We start from the raw sequence: 16,538 nt of genomic DNA on the forward strand, positions 1-16,538 counted from the left end.
CAGCAATAACTGGGCTAGTGTTTGAACAAACAGCTGGGCACCATAGCCTAGCCGAATTGGTACACAAAATTTAACCATCACAGACACTCTAGCAGATATATTCATTAGCCTAGGATAACGAAAAACAATAGAATAATTCATCCATTGTGTCTATAAATTTCCCCACAAAAGATTTGAATGGTAAACTAAAAAGAAGTCTAGCAAGGTAAATCTTAGTGGAATTCCTATGTTGTTGCAAGTACATTTTGAGTAGCTACAATGGGAGTTTTTCAGTGTATTTACTTAGGAAGAGATCAGAAATATGTATAAAACTACTGCTGTTATTTTCGCCTTGCTCTGCAACTTGACTTCCAAGTTAGAGCGCTTGCTTGAGGAAGATAATTAATTTTGAACTTAGATAGGCAGAGTTCAGCCTATTGAGCTATAGATTGAATGCTCTAGGATTTGCAAATTCTCCCAGTTGAATAGATTGTATACCTCCCTTAGAAGACAACCCCTATCTTATTTATAAAATAAATAGAAATAGAGGATACAATAATGTATTAAAGTGTCTAGGACAGTGCCCAGCATCCAGTAGACAGTAAATGTTTTCTTCACTCCTCCTCCAATAGTTCTCAGAGCTGCAAACAGGAAGAACCCTTGAGCAATGCTCCTCAGAGTTCATGAAATGGACAAGAAGATGAATCTTCTTTCTTTGTGAGCTTTCCATGAACCTTCAGCAACTTGTTCTCTTTCTTCTGACCATGCAAGTGAGCAGAAACAGAAAAAGTATCACTTTCCCTCCATTTTCTCACACACATGGGTGCATGCATTCATTCATTTATCCATTTAACAAAACTTCCCTGAATGCCTTCATGTTCCGGACATGGTGGTGGGTACTGGGGATACAACACTACTGTCACTGTCTGTCATCTTTTTTCTCAAGGGCTCACCGAAGATGATAGAAGTGACTAGGATGCTCACACATAGAACCAGATAGAATGAAAAGAGGTAGACTTAGGGTTCTCCTGATAGTTTCATGTTTAATTATGGAAAGGATATGATGTTATCTGCAAGCATCCAGTAAATAATATTTTGTAGTTCAAGAAAAATACAACATACTAAAACGGGAAAAGAGAGCAATAAAGGATGAAAAGTGTCTTAATGACAAAATATTTGTCAGTTGTTGCTGGCATTTGTATTATTCACTATTATGTTCCATTTGTTACTATAGATAGCCCAATTTAAATGCCTTACATATCATTTAGAATAATTAAGTTAAAACATAAAAGAACAGCTTTTACTTTAAAGCTTCTGCTGCTTTTGTGCAAAATTAGGAATGGTGATAGTTAAAGTTTAGTTTTTATTATATTTTGATCTGTCTGGAATTTATTTTTGTGTAAGGTTTGAGCTTTATTTTTTTCCACATGGCTACCAGTTATTCTAGTAAAATACCATGCCTGTTAAACTGCTTTCAGCTATAAGTGGCAATAATCAACAAAATATGGCTCAAACAATCAGTACATTTATTAACTCACATAACAAGAAATCTGGGATAAGGCCATTCCAGAGCTGCTTAATTCAGTAGTTCAATGATGATTTTAAGGACCTAGGTTTTTTCCACTTTCTTAGTTTGTTGACTTCATTCCTTTAATAACTAAAAACTTAGGACGATGTCTCTTTTACATTGTATTGAAAATAAGCTTGGTACTATAGTAATTTCATTTGATTAAGTAATGACAGTTTTGCACCACTAAACTTAGATGATTACATTTGTAGAATAATTTCACACAGCAAATTAGAAGTGGGAATTACATCTTTCAAAACTTTCAGCTATTGTGTCCAATACAACAAATATGACTTTATAATTCCAATGGTGGCTATGTGGTTACAATCTGAAGTAGGATTTGGAAAAATTGGTTCAACTTTGATGGAATTAGTCAAGAATTCACCAAATCCTGCAGCCCACCTGCACCTGAGCCCAAGCAACTAACTTCTCTCAAGTCACAGTGGAAGAAGCATCCCTGCTGTATCCAAAGCCAAAGGCGAATCTTCATACATTGCTTTGTACGTCATCCTCAGTTGCCCTCTTCAGGACTTCCTAACTCTATGGAAACATTTCTGAAAGCCATGTTTAACTTGCTGCTGCTTTGTCCTCACTCCCCGTTCTTACCTCACTACAGGTCAATCAGGCTTTCCTTCCTCCATTCTCCCATTTCCATATTAAGAACAGTCCTTATCAAGGTCACCCCTGAGACATCCAGGAAGCCAGATTCTTCTGTGTTCTTTCTCAGCCCTTTTGTTCTGGCTCCTCGTCCTCCAGAAGATCTCTCACAGTGCTCCAGACTGTCTCAGTTCTCCTTTCTTCTCTAACCACAGGGTTTCCCTAGAGCCATGGCTTTGAATATCATCTCTTTATTGATGATGTCCAAATCCATGTCACCTCTCCTGACCTCTGTTTTGAAGTCCAGACCTATCTATCCAACTATGTTTTAGCATTTCCATTTGAATGTTTAATAAAAATTTCAAGCTTAGTAAACCTGAGAAAGTTGATTTAAAAAAATTTCAGACTTGACATGTCCAAAGCTGAACTAATCAATTCCCCATTCTCCCAAGTCATTCTTCCAGAGTCCTCTCTATCACTGTAAATGGCATCTTCATTTGCCCAAATGCATCTAGCAGTAAGTCTGTAGGTACTTACAAATGTCTTGAGCCCAGCTACTGCTCACCCTCTCTACTGCCAATCTTAGTCCAAGTGACCACCATGCAGCCTGGATTACTGGGGCAGTGTTCTAATTAGTCTCACAGCATCATCTCTTGCCTTATCCCAGTCCATTCTCCACACGGTAGCCTGAGTGATTTTTCTGAAATGAAAATTAGATAATATGACTCCTTTCCTCAAAACCTTTTGAATGGTGTCTCATCACACCCTGTAAAAACCCACAACTACTTTTCCTGATACGCAGTGCTCTACAGGATTTGGCGTTGGCCCAGCTAACCTTGTCGCTATTCATTTTCTTCTCCTCCTCATTCTGGTTGAAACACTATGGCCGTTTTGTTTTCATGAAACACATCAAGCTTGTTTCCATCTCAGACCCTTTGTACTTGCATTTCCAATACCCTTCCTCCATACCTTTGCTTGGCTGTCTCCTCGTCATTCAGGCCTCAGCTCCCATGAAAGTCTTCACAGCATCCAGTTCTGAGTAATCTAAGTCAATTGTGTTTCTCTCCACCCTCCATCATTCTCCATCCAAATGTTCTGTATTATTATTTTTGTAGCACCATTTTATCAAGGCCTGAAATTATCTTATTCATTTACATGTTCATCACTTTTCCCACTGGAATATAAACTTGCAGGCAGAGACTTTAACTGCCTTATGCTCTGCTGTGTCTTCATTATCTGAAATAGTGTACACTACTTGATAAATGCTTGTTAATTGATTTACTACTCCTTTCTCTGTTTTGGGCAGTCACTTTACCTTTTCTGGTCTCAGTTCATTTACTATTAGGATGAGGAAGCTTGAAAAAGGGACACCTGAAAATTCCTTCTGGTTTAGTTCACAATGGGCATGTTTTATCACCTACAGCAATAACAGAAAAACTCATGTTGCACCAGATTTGCATCTATTACAGAACACTCATTCATTCAATAAACCTTAACTGAGCACTGACCGTAAGCCTGGTGCTGTTCCAGTCAGTGGATACCAAGGCATCACAATAAAGATTACAGTGCGTCTGTCTCAAAAAACCAAAACTAAATAAACACACAAACAAAAACTTCCTGACAAACAACAAAACCAAACAAAAAATCCCATTGAAAACCCAGAAGGTTGATGAGGCTATCCTTGTTCTCTAGCTCGTTTTCTACTGATACTTTCATGATAGCTGTCTCAATATTGCTTAATTTATCTGCACTGGGCTCTCTCTAAATTAAAGTTATTATAAATTAACAGTAGTTAATTTCCAAGAATTCTAAGATTAAATTATATAATTTATATGGCTGTAACTTCAATAATAGTATGTAAAACACGGCCATTAAGGTTGCAAAATTTCTGCCAATCTGATTTAGTTCTAACCCAAAGTCTGCCATGTTTCCCAATTTAATTTCAGCATAACTTGAGCTAGAAGTTAGAATTCTATGAATCTAATTTTTAAAAAAATGAATAAAATGGGAGTACGATTGGACTATATTTATATATATTCAGATCATGATGTGTGGAATCACTGCTAATTCTCTTGCCAAGATTTGAACCAGCTGCTTTTAAATATAAATTGGAATTAATGTATATGTATAGTCAATAATTAATGAAATGTCTAGGATGAAAATAAATCATTTTCGAAACTGACTATAGAGAATAACAAATGAATGAGAAAAGTAAATTTTTATATATTGTGGGAACTGCCATTTGTTGGCATGTGCTGCAAATCACTCAGAAAATGATCTGCTTATGTTTGCTTTAATCAATTATATAAAAGGATATAGTATAACTATAGAATATTTTAATCTTGCACACAAGCACTATATTTAAAGCCTTCTATTTGTCAAAATGCTTTTGTTGGAAGACAGAAATCCAGTTCAAACTTGCTTAACAAACGCAAATGAAAGGATTTGTTTCATGTAACTGGGCAAGCCAGGGCTCAACTAATGAGATGTCATCAAAGAATTCTTTTCGTTCAATCAGGGTCTGTCCTTCTGGTAGACAAATGTCCACTTGGTGGCTCGAGATTCCTATTTTACCAACTTATTGACCCCAGGGGAAAGAAAGAGTTTTCTTCAATAACTACAGTAGAAAAATCCTGGGCAAGATCCTGATTAACCTAGTTTGGACATAGACTCCCATGATGTGTTTTGAGGGCCCCATACTCCTAGATTATTCTTTCCTTCTTCTCCTTCAATACTGTTACTCTGGCAGTGAGCTGATTTTAGCTAAATTTTACAAGGCATGCAATCTGATTATATGAATTCACCTTAAGATATTTAATATGATAGCTTTATAATTTGTAACCTAAATGAGTTGATAATTGGCACAATGTCAAAATAGGAAAAAGATTTTAAGGCAGCATGGATGCAGATAGTTTTAATTAGGTACAATAAGTCATGCCAATGTAGAAGAGAGTATATTCCTTCCATACATAAGGCATATAAATCTGGGCATTTCTGCCTCACTCCCTACACCATTTGTGAGTGAAAATATTTAGAGGTCTATCAGAAGGAATGCTGTGGGAGTGGTCTGTCCTTGGTTTGGCAAAAAGGGGTACACTCTGTGTAGAGCATTGAAAAGCAATAATAAAACTAACTCAGCTTGCATTTTTAAAAATCACCATGTGCAGGAATTCTAAACAATGGTAGTGACATAATACCCTACCCCACTTTAATGAATCAGTCCCACTGTTCCTACATGCCCTTGTGGTTCCACTACCAATACTTCTTCCTGGCTGGGCGTGGTGGCTCACGCATGTAATCTCAGCATTTTGGGAGGCCAAGGCAGGTGAATCACTTAAGGTCAGGATTTCAAGACTGGCCTAGCCAACATAGTGAAACCCCATCTCTACTAAAAATACAAAAATTAGCTGGGTATGGTGGTGTGCACTTGTAGTCCCAGCTACTCGGGAGGCTGAGGCAGGAGAATTGCTTGAACCCAGGAGGAGGTTGTAATGAGCCGAGATCGTGCCACTGCACTCCAGCCTGAGTGACAGAGCGAGACCCTGTCTCAAAAAATAAATAAATAAAAACTTCTTCCCATCTCCCCATTCAAGCACAATAGAATAGAAATCAGAGCCCTGGCCTATTCTCAGCAACTACTGACACCTGACTAAGAGAATTACTGTGCTGGCATTTTGCACTGTAAAGAGAAGAGGGAACGATGACTGTAAGTCAAAAGAATGAAAAAAAACATGTGCTTTACAAAATATAATTAATGTCAAAAGTGTGTGTTATGTGCACATTTTGTGGGTACAAAGCTTACACATGTGTGCAAGTTTGCATGTTGAAATACTAGAATTGGCTCCTAAAATAAATTTAGCCGGAAAAGTTCTGTTCTCAGAGTCATTCATTTGTTAGCTGAGGAGAAAGAAGCTTGGATATTAATATTTGTAAGAAGTGGCTGAATAATTCCCAATGACTGTTGAACTAATCTAGGTGTAGCAAAATGAATTTGATTTGGACCAGAGTCAGTGTTCTTTCCCACCCTGCCCGGTAGCTGTGGCCCCACGGGGAGTATCACCGGTAGCCCAGCAGGTGGCACTCTTCCCTTTGTGCACTAACTAAACTAATTTCCCCAAATACAAGGTCCTTCAGAGCCTTGACTTGAGAGGAACCCATATAATCTGTTTATCTTTGGCAGTAATATGGCTACAGTTTTCACAAGGGCAACTGTGCTGGTCTGGTATTTGTCAGATTTGAAGATTGGTGCCTACACATCTAAACGTTTCCTTGGTTCTAGAGTTGTCATCCTTAGTTCCAAACCTCTACTGGTTTCTGTTAAAATACTTGAACTTCTATTCTGTGTCTATGGTTTTATGCAAATACTAGAGGTCTATATATAATTGTGATGACTTACATTTGAAAAGCACATTGAGCAAGTGTTTCTCAACTTAAAGAATATCTTTTTCCAATAAAAATGCCACACAGTCCTGGAGTTCCTGCAACTTCAAAAGTCATTGATAAGCAGAAGTTGGATTTCATCTTCAACATGTTACCTCTAGAAAAGATTTTATTCAGCTTAGCTTTCTATAGTTTGTATTATGAAGACAGTTATTTTTTGTTGTTCACATATATAATTAAAATATAGTAATACACATTTTCTCTTTCAAAATTGGTATTAATACCTGCCCCTGGGGAGTTCGATATACTGGCCACAAAAGGATTATAACAAGTGTATGAATAAAAAGGACTAGCATTGATAAAACAGTTAAAGTACTTTTTTGTTTATCACTAGTTATATACTAGCTTCATTTAGAGAATGCTAAATATGTAGGTATAGTCATATATATTAAGTATATTACACATATGATCTCATCTAATTTTTGCAGATACCTATTTTGAAGATAAGGAATATGAAGCTTAGAAAATTTAAGTTATTTCCCAAGATCATGAGGCAAGCCAGTATCAGAATGAGGATTAAAGCCCAGTCTTTAAACTTTGAGCCCCTAAGACAGATTGTATTAGATTATGATAACCATCTTTTGAGGCAACTAGTAAGTAAACAAACGCATATTTTTTAAAAATTCATAAAATGACTTCCAAGTTAATCTATTTTGTGTAAAAACCCTAGGTACAACAACCTATAAGAGATATTATTGATTAGGCTAGGCATTCTTTAGACATTATGTAAGGATAAGAGGGAATGAGGAAAGATGAGAAGGTGGCAGAGACAAATTTGATTTTTAAATTTGCCTGTGGTTAGGTCAATATTCAGAAAAGAAAATTCAATATAGAGCACAGGGAAATATGTTTCAGTAATTTAATTTGCAATGTGTTTTACAGTAAAAGGGTTAATGTCTCTAATATAGATATAAAACTTTTCAATAACAATAAGGATAAGAAATCAATAGAAAAATTGAGAAGTACAAGCATAGGCAATTCACAAAGAAGGAACACATATGGCCAGAAAGTCCATGGAAAAAATATTCTTCCTCATTAAAAATTTCAAAATTGAACAACAGAATGTGACACCTATTTAGACTCCCAAATTGACAAATATTAAAAGGAATGATAATAATTATAATAATGATAGGCTAATTTTAAAAGATATTAAAAAGTCCAGTGTAATCTAGGGGTAGGGAAATGGGAATTACACATTGTTAGTAGGTGGATGAATTAAGCTACATTTATACAGTGAAATACCATTGACTAGAAATAAATATTTAGTTAAGTGGAAATATTCCAAATGAAAAATTATGACACAGATTAAATAATATATAGAGCATAACGTCTCATTTTGGTGAATAAGTAATTCTAGTAAGTTTATATGTAATTATAAACTATAATTATGCATGTATTCATAATTACATGTGAATCTGTAGGAATTTACACCAAACTGGTAATTGGGGCTATCTAAAGATATCGATGTTGGGATTTGGACATTTTTATCCATTTTTCTTATTATTTATCTATATTTTCTAATTTTTTATAGTACAACTTGGATTACTTATGTAAATAAACAAAATCAAGATTTAAGATAAAAGCATTATTACGGTTAAGAGGATGAACTCTGGAGTCAGACAAGCCCATGTCACAGGTGACCTTAGATAAATTCCTAAAACTTCTTAACCTGGGCTTCCTCATCTGTGAAGTGGTGATAATAATAGGGCTTGCCTTAGTGGGTTTTTGTGAAGATTAAATTAGTAATGATGTAAACTACCATATGTACTTATCAATTAATGAATTACAGAACTTCTACTCCCATATCACAAGGCAGTATAAGTTTCTTGGAGAAGTACAAAGAAGTTTGAAGCAGTCTCTGCTCTGCAGGTGGTTAAGTAGATAGATTCTACTAACTCACATGAGACCATGGCAAATAAGGGCTTCGTAGTTCTATGATGTGCAAGGGAATACACACACACACACACACACACACACTTTAAAGATGTTAAATGACTACTGAACTAATTCGAGCCTTTGGAAAAAAGGGTGAATTTTACGGTATATGAATTATATCTCAATGAAGATGTTAAAAAAGTAATCATTTTAGTATGTGATGTCTACCTGAAAGAAATGGTCCTAAGAGTATTTTAATACAAAATACAGATACAGTACAGAAACTAACATTGCAAAGGAAATTTTCTAAAGTAGCTGATTTGATTCATGTGAAATTGAATCTGGTTCATAAAGTTATTGAATTGCTTGGAGACTCATTTTTAGTGTGTGATTAATAAAATGATGCCCACATAGGATTTGCAAATATTAAATACTATGACTAAAATAATGAATTCCTTAATTTTTCCTGTAAACCATTGGGGGAAAAAGAACTTTATTTGTTTGGGGGAAGAAAGAAAGCTGCAGCTCTTTCTTATGTAACGTCCATAAGTTTCAAGGTCCAATTAAAATTTCACTTTCTCTAGAAAATTGCTTTCCTTCCTCACTCTTGCCCTTTCTAATAGTATTAGTCCTAGCTTCCCTTTACTGAACACTCACTGTGCTCTTGGGAATATGTCAAGTCATTCATAAACCTGATCAAACTTCATTTTGACAACAGTTCATGAGGTAAATGTAATTAGCTCCACTTAACAGATGAGACTGAGACAGGTAAGTTAGGCAACTTGACCAGATCACATGGCTATTAATTAAATCAAAGCTGGAACTGCCAGGTTACAAACCTGCTAACCTGTAATCCTCTACTATATGAATCCATCTTTAAAAATATTTTATTCTATTTTTTTGACTTTTATTTTAATTTCAGGGGTACACATACAGGTTTATTCTATGGAGAAATTACCTGTTGTGGGGCTTTGGTATACATATTATTTTGTCACCTAGGTAATAAGTGTAGTGCTCAACTGGTAGTTTTTTTGTTTTGTTTGTTTGAGACAGGGTCTTGCTCTGTTGCCCAGGCTGGAATGCAGTGGTGCGATCTCAGCTCACTGCAACCTCTGCCTCCTGGGGTCAAGTGATTCTCCCACCTCAGCCTCCAGAGTAGCTGGGACAACAGACACATGCCACCTTGTCTGGCTATTTGTTTTTGGTATTTTTTGTAGAGATGTGGTTTTGTCTTTTTGCCCAGGCTGGTCTTGAACTCCCAGACTTAAGTGATCCTCCGGCCTTGGCCTCCCAAAGTGCTAGGATTACAGACATGAGCCACTGTGCTCGGCTGACAGATAGTTTTTTGATCCTTGCCCTTTTTCCATCCTCCACCCTCAAATAGGCCCTGATGTCTATTGTTCCCTTCTTATGTCCATGTGTACTCAAAGTTTAGCTCCCATTTATAAGTGAGAACATGTGGCATTTGGTTTTCTGTTCCTGTGTTAATTCACTTAGGATAATGGCCTCCAGCTCCATCCACTTTGCTGCAAAGGACATGATCTCATTCTTTTTCATAGCTGTGTAGTATTCCATGGTGTATATGTACTGCATTTTATTTATCTAGTCTACTGTCGATGGGCATTTGGGTTGATTCCATGTCTTTGGTATTGTGAATAGCACTGCAATGAACATATGTATGTATATGTCTTTATGGTATAGTGATTTATATTCCTTTGGGTAAATATCCAATAATGGGATTGTTGGGTTAAATGGTAGTTCTAAATTCTTTGAGAAATTGACAAACTGCTTTCTGCAGTGGCTAAACTAATTTACATTCCCACCAACAGTGGGAGCTTTTTAATAACAGCTCTCTGACTGGTATGAGATGGTATCTTACTGTGGTTTTGATTCATATTTATCTAATGATTAGTAATGTTGAATATTTTTTCATATGCTTGTTGACTGTGCATATGTCTTCTTTAGAAAAGTGCTTATGTCCTTTGCCCACTTTTTAATGGAATTGTCTGTTTATTACTTGCTACTTTAAATTTCTTATGGATTCTGGATATTAGATCTTTGTTAGATGCATAGTTCACAAATATATTCTCCCATTCTGTGAGTTGTCTGTTTACTCTGCTGATAGTTTCTTTTGCTGTGCAGAAGTTGTTTAGTCTAATCAGGTTCCATTTGTCAATTTTTGTTCTTGTTGCAACTGCTTTTCGTGTCTTCGTCATGAAATCTTTGCCAGGGCCTATGTCTAGAATGGTATTCCTAAGTTTCTTCAAGAGTTTTTGTAGTTTTGGGTTTTACACTTAAGTCTTTAATCCATCTTAAGATGATTTTTGTGGATGGTATAATATAAAGTAGGGGTCTGGCTGGGCGTGGTGGCTCACGCCTGTAACCCCAGCACTTTGAGAGGCTGAGGCAGGCGGATCACGAGGTCAGGAGATCAAGACCATCCTGGCCAAAATGGTGAAACCCCATCTCTATTAAAAATACAAAATTAGCTGGGTGTGGTGGCACACGCCTGTAGTCCCAGCTACTCAGGAGGCTGAGGCAGGAGAATTGCTTGAACCTGAGAGGCGGAGGTTGCAGTGAGCCGAGATCGCGCCACTGCACTCCAGCCTGGTGACAGAGCAAGACTCCGTCTCAAAAAAAAAAAAAAAAAAAAAAAAGGAAAAAAAGAAAAAAAAAGAAAAAAAGAAGGGGCTCAGTTTCAATCATCTGCATATGACTGGCCAGTTATCTCAGCACCATTTATTGAATAGGGAGAGTCCTTTCCCGTTGCTTTTGTCAATTTTGTTGAAGATCAGATGGTGTGCAGCTTTATTTCTGGGTTTACTTCTCTATTCTGTTCCATTGGTCTAAGTATCTGTTTTTGTCCAGTATTTCTGGCATACTGTTTTTGTACCAGTATTATTCTGTTTTGGTTACTGTACCCTTCCAGTATAGTTTGAAGTCAGTTCATGCCATGCCAACAACTTTGTTCTTTTTGCTTAGGATTGCTTTGGCTATTCAGGCTCTTTTTTGATTTCATATGAATTTTAGAATAGTTTTTTTCTAATTCCGTGAGGCATGTCTTTGGTAGTTTGATAGGAATAGCTTTGAATCTGTACATTGTTCTGGGCAGTATGACTATTTTAACAATATTGATTCTTCTTATCCATGAGCATTGAATGTTTTTCCATTTGTTTGTGTGAGTCCATCTTTGCACTCTGTTTCATCTGTGAATGTTTACAAATGAGTAGATAATGATAGATGAGGATAATCAGTCCTTTCTCAGAATATTCCTGAACAAGAGGTGACAAGCTAAAACTACACTTCTGACAGGAGATCCAAGCTAGTTTTCTTCAATAACAACAACAATAACAGTATTCTGAGGCACAGTTATAGCTATTTATATAGTCAAAGAAATTCCTTCTTCAAGGAGATACACTTAATTCCAGGAGCCAACTAGAGTATTGAGAGAAGAGTTCAACATTAAATAATTCAAACATTGAGTTGTTTTCTGGAAATGCTTGAGATCATAGTTTTTGTTGAGTACAGATTTTTACATTTTATTTTTCATTCATTCACTTATTCAGTGGTTATCTACTTATCTAGTGGACACTTATCTAGTGGACACTTACTACATGCTAGGCACTCTTCCAGGCATTTGAAATATAGCAGAGGACATAGTAGACAAAAAAAATCCCTGCCCTAAGAGGGAAAAAAATAATAAAAAAGAAAACAGAAATGTTGAGGGAAAAAGTCCCAAGAAACAACAATAAGAAAATCTCTGACCTTATAGAGTTTACATCACAGTGGAGGAAGATAGACAAATAAATATATGTTAGGCCGGGCATGGTGGCTTATGCCTGTAATCCTAGCACTTTGGGAGGCTGAGGCGGGTGGATCACGAGGTCAGGAGATTGAGACCATCCTGGCTAACATGGTGAAACCCTGTCTCTACCAAAAATACAAAAAGTAGGCGGATGTGGTGGTGGATGCCTGTAGTCCCAGCTACTTGGGAGGCTGAGGCAGGAGAATGGCGTGAACCTGGGAGGCAGAGCTTGTGGTGAGCCCAGATCGTGCCACTGCATTCCAGCCTGGGCAACAGAGTGAGACTCCGTCTCAAGGAAAAAAAAAAAAGAAAAAAAAAAAAAAAAAGAAAGATATGCTAGATGATGCTAAGTGATATGAAATAGAAATAATGAAGGGCAAGTGGCAGAGAGAAGTGATGGTTTGTGTTCCTGGGTCAAGGAGAACCTCTCTGAGTTACTAGCATTAAAGTGGAGGCTTGAATGAATGACTGAGAGAGTAACTTATGTGAATATCTGAGGGAAGAGCATCCTACAGAAATGAAAAACAAGTGCAAAGGCCCTGAGCTTGATGTGTCTTAGAAAGAGTAAAAAAAAAAGGCTAGTAGGACTGGAGCAGAAAGAACAAGGAGTGGTGGTAGAGAAGGTCACAGAGGAAACTCCACCTAGGCCTGATAGACTTCGTGGCTTTTCTCTGAAGAAGGTAGATCAGTTAGGCAGCTAGTGTAATGACTGAGGTGAGGAATGATATGGGATGGCAGTAGAGGGGATGAGAATTGGTTGGCTATTGGACATATTTAAAAGCTGAATTGACAGGAGTTACTGATAGATTGGAATGTAGAGTGTGAGAGATTGGGTGTGAGTATGATGAAATAGTTGTGTTAAAGTGCAAGTTAACTAATAGGGAAGGCGGGGGTGTGTGGGAAGGCCTTCAAAGTCCTCCTCAGGCTTGGTTCTAGTGTATACAGACCATTTGACCTTGAGGTTAAGTCAATAGGAGTCGCAAAATAACTGACTACTAAGAATAGGATGAAATCAGTGGTGACCCCTCTGCCCAGTGGGTCTTGTTCCGAGAGGTTGCCAAGCTAAATAGTGGTTGTGGGAAAAGAACAAATATCTTTTCTAATGATTGATTTCCAGTTAAGGAGAGGAATGGAAAGTAAAGGGGTAAGGACAGACGTTCATCAAGTCTTAGGAAGTTTCAGGGCTGGGAGTATATTGTAGGGCCAAGCCATAGTTTTTCCCTGGCTTTCCATTTTTTTCCTCTCTTTCCTTTTTTCCTAATTTCCCCACTCCCTCCTTGGTCCAAGTTCTTGCCTGCAGGAAGGTACAGTTTACCTCTAGTTCTCAAACTTCAGCGGGCATCCGAATTCCCTGGAGGGTCTGTGAAAACACAGATTGCTGGGCCCCACTCCCAGAGATTCTAAGTGTGCGTGTGTGTTTGTGTAGAGGGATGGTGGACGAAGGCGCTGAGATTTTGTATTTCTAACAGGCTCCCAGGTAATGCTTGGGAAGAACTGTTTCTTCTTGGACAGGCACATTTACAAGGCAACGGGATCTTGAGCTCTACCTTGAAGGATGTGAGCTGGGAAAGTTTCAGCTCACAGAGATTTACAGTCACTTGAGAAATGGCCCACTTCCTCCAAGGTGTTTCTTGGATGCCCCAAACGGATGAAAACAAGAAGCGACCGTGGGCGAGGAGGAGGAGCTGGCCGTCCTCCTCGGTTGGGCAGCCCGTCGGAGCTCACCAGCGAGGCGAGGGCGGGAAGACAGCCCCCAGGCCGGCCCACGGATCCTCAGAAGGCGCGGACCTGGAGGAGGCGCCCTAGAAGGCGACGCCTCTTGCCTCTCGCCTCTCGAAGGAAGTTTGCTCTTAATTTCAGAGCCGGGTTCGCCGTCGGCTCAACTCCAGGAGCAAGCAGCGGGCGCGGACCAGAGCAGCCAGTCCCCTGGGCGCGGGCCGGGCAGTTGCCGAGCTCAGCAGCGGCGGCTCGCGGCCATGGGCGGCTCAGCCTCCAGCCAGCTGGACGAGGGCAAGTGCGCTTACATCCGAGGTACGCCCGCCCGCCCGGGGGCCTGGGGAGCCCCCTGACCCCTGCACCAGGCTGGCTGCCGCTGTCGGGGCCCCAAGGGGCGCGCCCGGGGCCCTCTCCCTGCAGCGCGCGGGGATCCCCTACCGCAGCCCGCCCGCGCGAGCCGGGTTTCCTGCCCCAGCCCGCGCGCTCCGGCGCAGGTGTGGACCCGGGACCCGGAGGGCTTGGGAGCGAGGCAGGTGCAGGATGTGGGTGGGGACGCCGGCGCCTACGCCGCTCCCGCCGCCTCGGGGTCAGTGCCGCCCCCGCTCGGCGCACTTCGCCCTCCGGTACCTGCACTGGACTGAGTTCTGAGCGGTTTCTGAACTGGCCGCCAAGAGAGCAACGGGGATATCCCGCGTTTCTAGAGATACCCTTGGGGATTCCCGACCGCTAAAGCAGAATTTCCCTCTTAGTAATGTTGGTCTGGCTTTGGAAAGCTCGGCGTCTGCCGCAGCTTCGCTCGCACTTCACCGTAGCACTTGCAGGATGATTTCATCAGCGGCAGAAAGGACAATATCATGCCGTTCCCTTCCCGCCCCGGAGAGGGGGAAGCAAAAGAGGAACACTGGTGTGCTTTGTAACTGTCGTGAAAGTTATAGATGGGGAGAAACTCATTTAGGGAGACCCTCAGAGATGTGGGGACTCAATAGAGAGCGTGAGGCAGAAACAAAACAAAACAAAACAAAACAAAACCCAAACCGAACTGAAACTGCAGGAAGTCCTGACTGTTATCTCCTTTATTTCCTGGGTGTATTTGGCCTCCCTTCTTCTCACCCCCCACCCCAACATTGCCTTCAACCGCTACCTAACATTTGGTTATCTTACCAATTTACTGTTCTTCCCCCGCCCCGCCGCCCTATCCCCCACCCTCGGCTTCAGAAATATCTTCCAGTTAAACTCTAGGTCTGTTTGGCCCTTGAATCCTTTCCTAAGAGGAAATCATTTATTTGGTGTTCTTATTCCATATTTGTTTTCAGTCACCACAACATTTAAGACCATTTAAAAAGGATATCAAATCAGGGCACTTGAAGAGCAACGGAGTTGATTTTACAGATTCCTGCTCTGGTGCTTTTGGAGGTAAAAGATCAACAATGGGGATAACACTTTGTCAAGTATCTCTTTGCTTTTGTTTGTTAAGAGGGGAAAAGATGGATGATTTGTTTATATTAGTAAAAGAGCTGAACTAAGCTTAAAAGAAATAAATGAAGCCTGCCTTAGTCTTAAAAGTGTGGTTATATGCTTGTGTTACCAGTGCATAGGGACTGAAAGGGCAATCTAGCAGAACTTAGTGAGAAAGGGCTTGCATTTGGATGTTAGCAAGTTGTGTTTAGGCATTTATATAAGACTTTATTTCACTGGAAAGCTTAGGAGCACCTAACCTGGAAGCATGGCCATGTGTACACTAATCATTTGAAGTCAAGAAATGTGAAGGATTAACTTGCTTAAAGAAGACTTCCTGGCCATGCCATTTGTTGCTATTGATGCAAACATTGTACTCAGATAATAAGAAAATTTATTACCTTCTTTATTCTGAAAGCTATTAAATTATTACACATACAAAAGTATGAGGGAGTTAGGGCAAGTGAAGAACTTGTAATGCATGTGTTTGAGTGAATAAACCTATAGCATATGGTGTGACAGTCATTACGTCCCCCAGTCTTGTTCCGCTTTCTCTCTTCATTCTGTATTCAGGAGGGCACTTGCAAGGTATGTGTAGTGGGAGAGGGAAGAGAAGAGTTAAAGTTAGAATACCTCCAGAGAAAAAGACTCATCGCTTCATGTGATCATGCTAGTCTTGCCAAAAGAGAAAAGAACCTTGGAGAAATGCATGGTGTTGTACATTGTTAGTGCGTGAGCAAATGAGGGTCACGGGGCTGTGATTTCCTGATGGTTTTGAAGCCCAGGTTCCTGAGTAAAATCATAGCCTTATCTTTACCTCTTTGCCCATTTTTTAGCCTATAGATATTCTCAAGCTTTGATTCAATTGTAAGCAAAACAATTGAAAGTATGACAGTAAAGTTTAAATATACTTTTATGACCTGTTTCTCATAAAGTAGCCATCAGGGAAATACAGATTTGAAAGCTCCTAAAGCTGAGACAATAACTTTCTTTTAAGCTTGATAAACTTTGCTAACAAGGAGAGCAGCTAGTCAATATATTTTGAGTGACTTTTGTTAACTTTGTTTTGTATGCATTATAAGCAGCTGTATGCTGCTGACACTG

General features: G+C 39.4%; 1 protein-coding gene across 1 annotated transcript in view; it reads left to right on the forward strand.

Moving 5' to 3' along the window:
• The first annotated feature begins 14,009 nt into the window (after positions 1-14,009).
• NIBAN1 (niban apoptosis regulator 1) overlaps positions 14,010-16,538 on the forward strand; it is a 175,802-nt gene continuing 173,273 nt past the window's right edge. Inside the window, exon 1 of the mRNA XM_007989200.3 lies at positions 14,010-14,294. Within this exon, the coding sequence (XP_007987391.2) occupies positions 14,240-14,294 (55 nt within the window). The 5' untranslated portion in view covers positions 14,010-14,239. The remainder of the gene's footprint in view (positions 14,295-16,538) is intronic.

Source organism: Chlorocebus sabaeus, chromosome 25 (genome assembly GCF_047675955.1).
Source record: "Chlorocebus sabaeus isolate Y175 chromosome 25, mChlSab1.0.hap1, whole genome shotgun sequence".
NCBI lineage: Eukaryota > Metazoa > Chordata > Mammalia > Primates > Cercopithecidae > Chlorocebus > Chlorocebus sabaeus.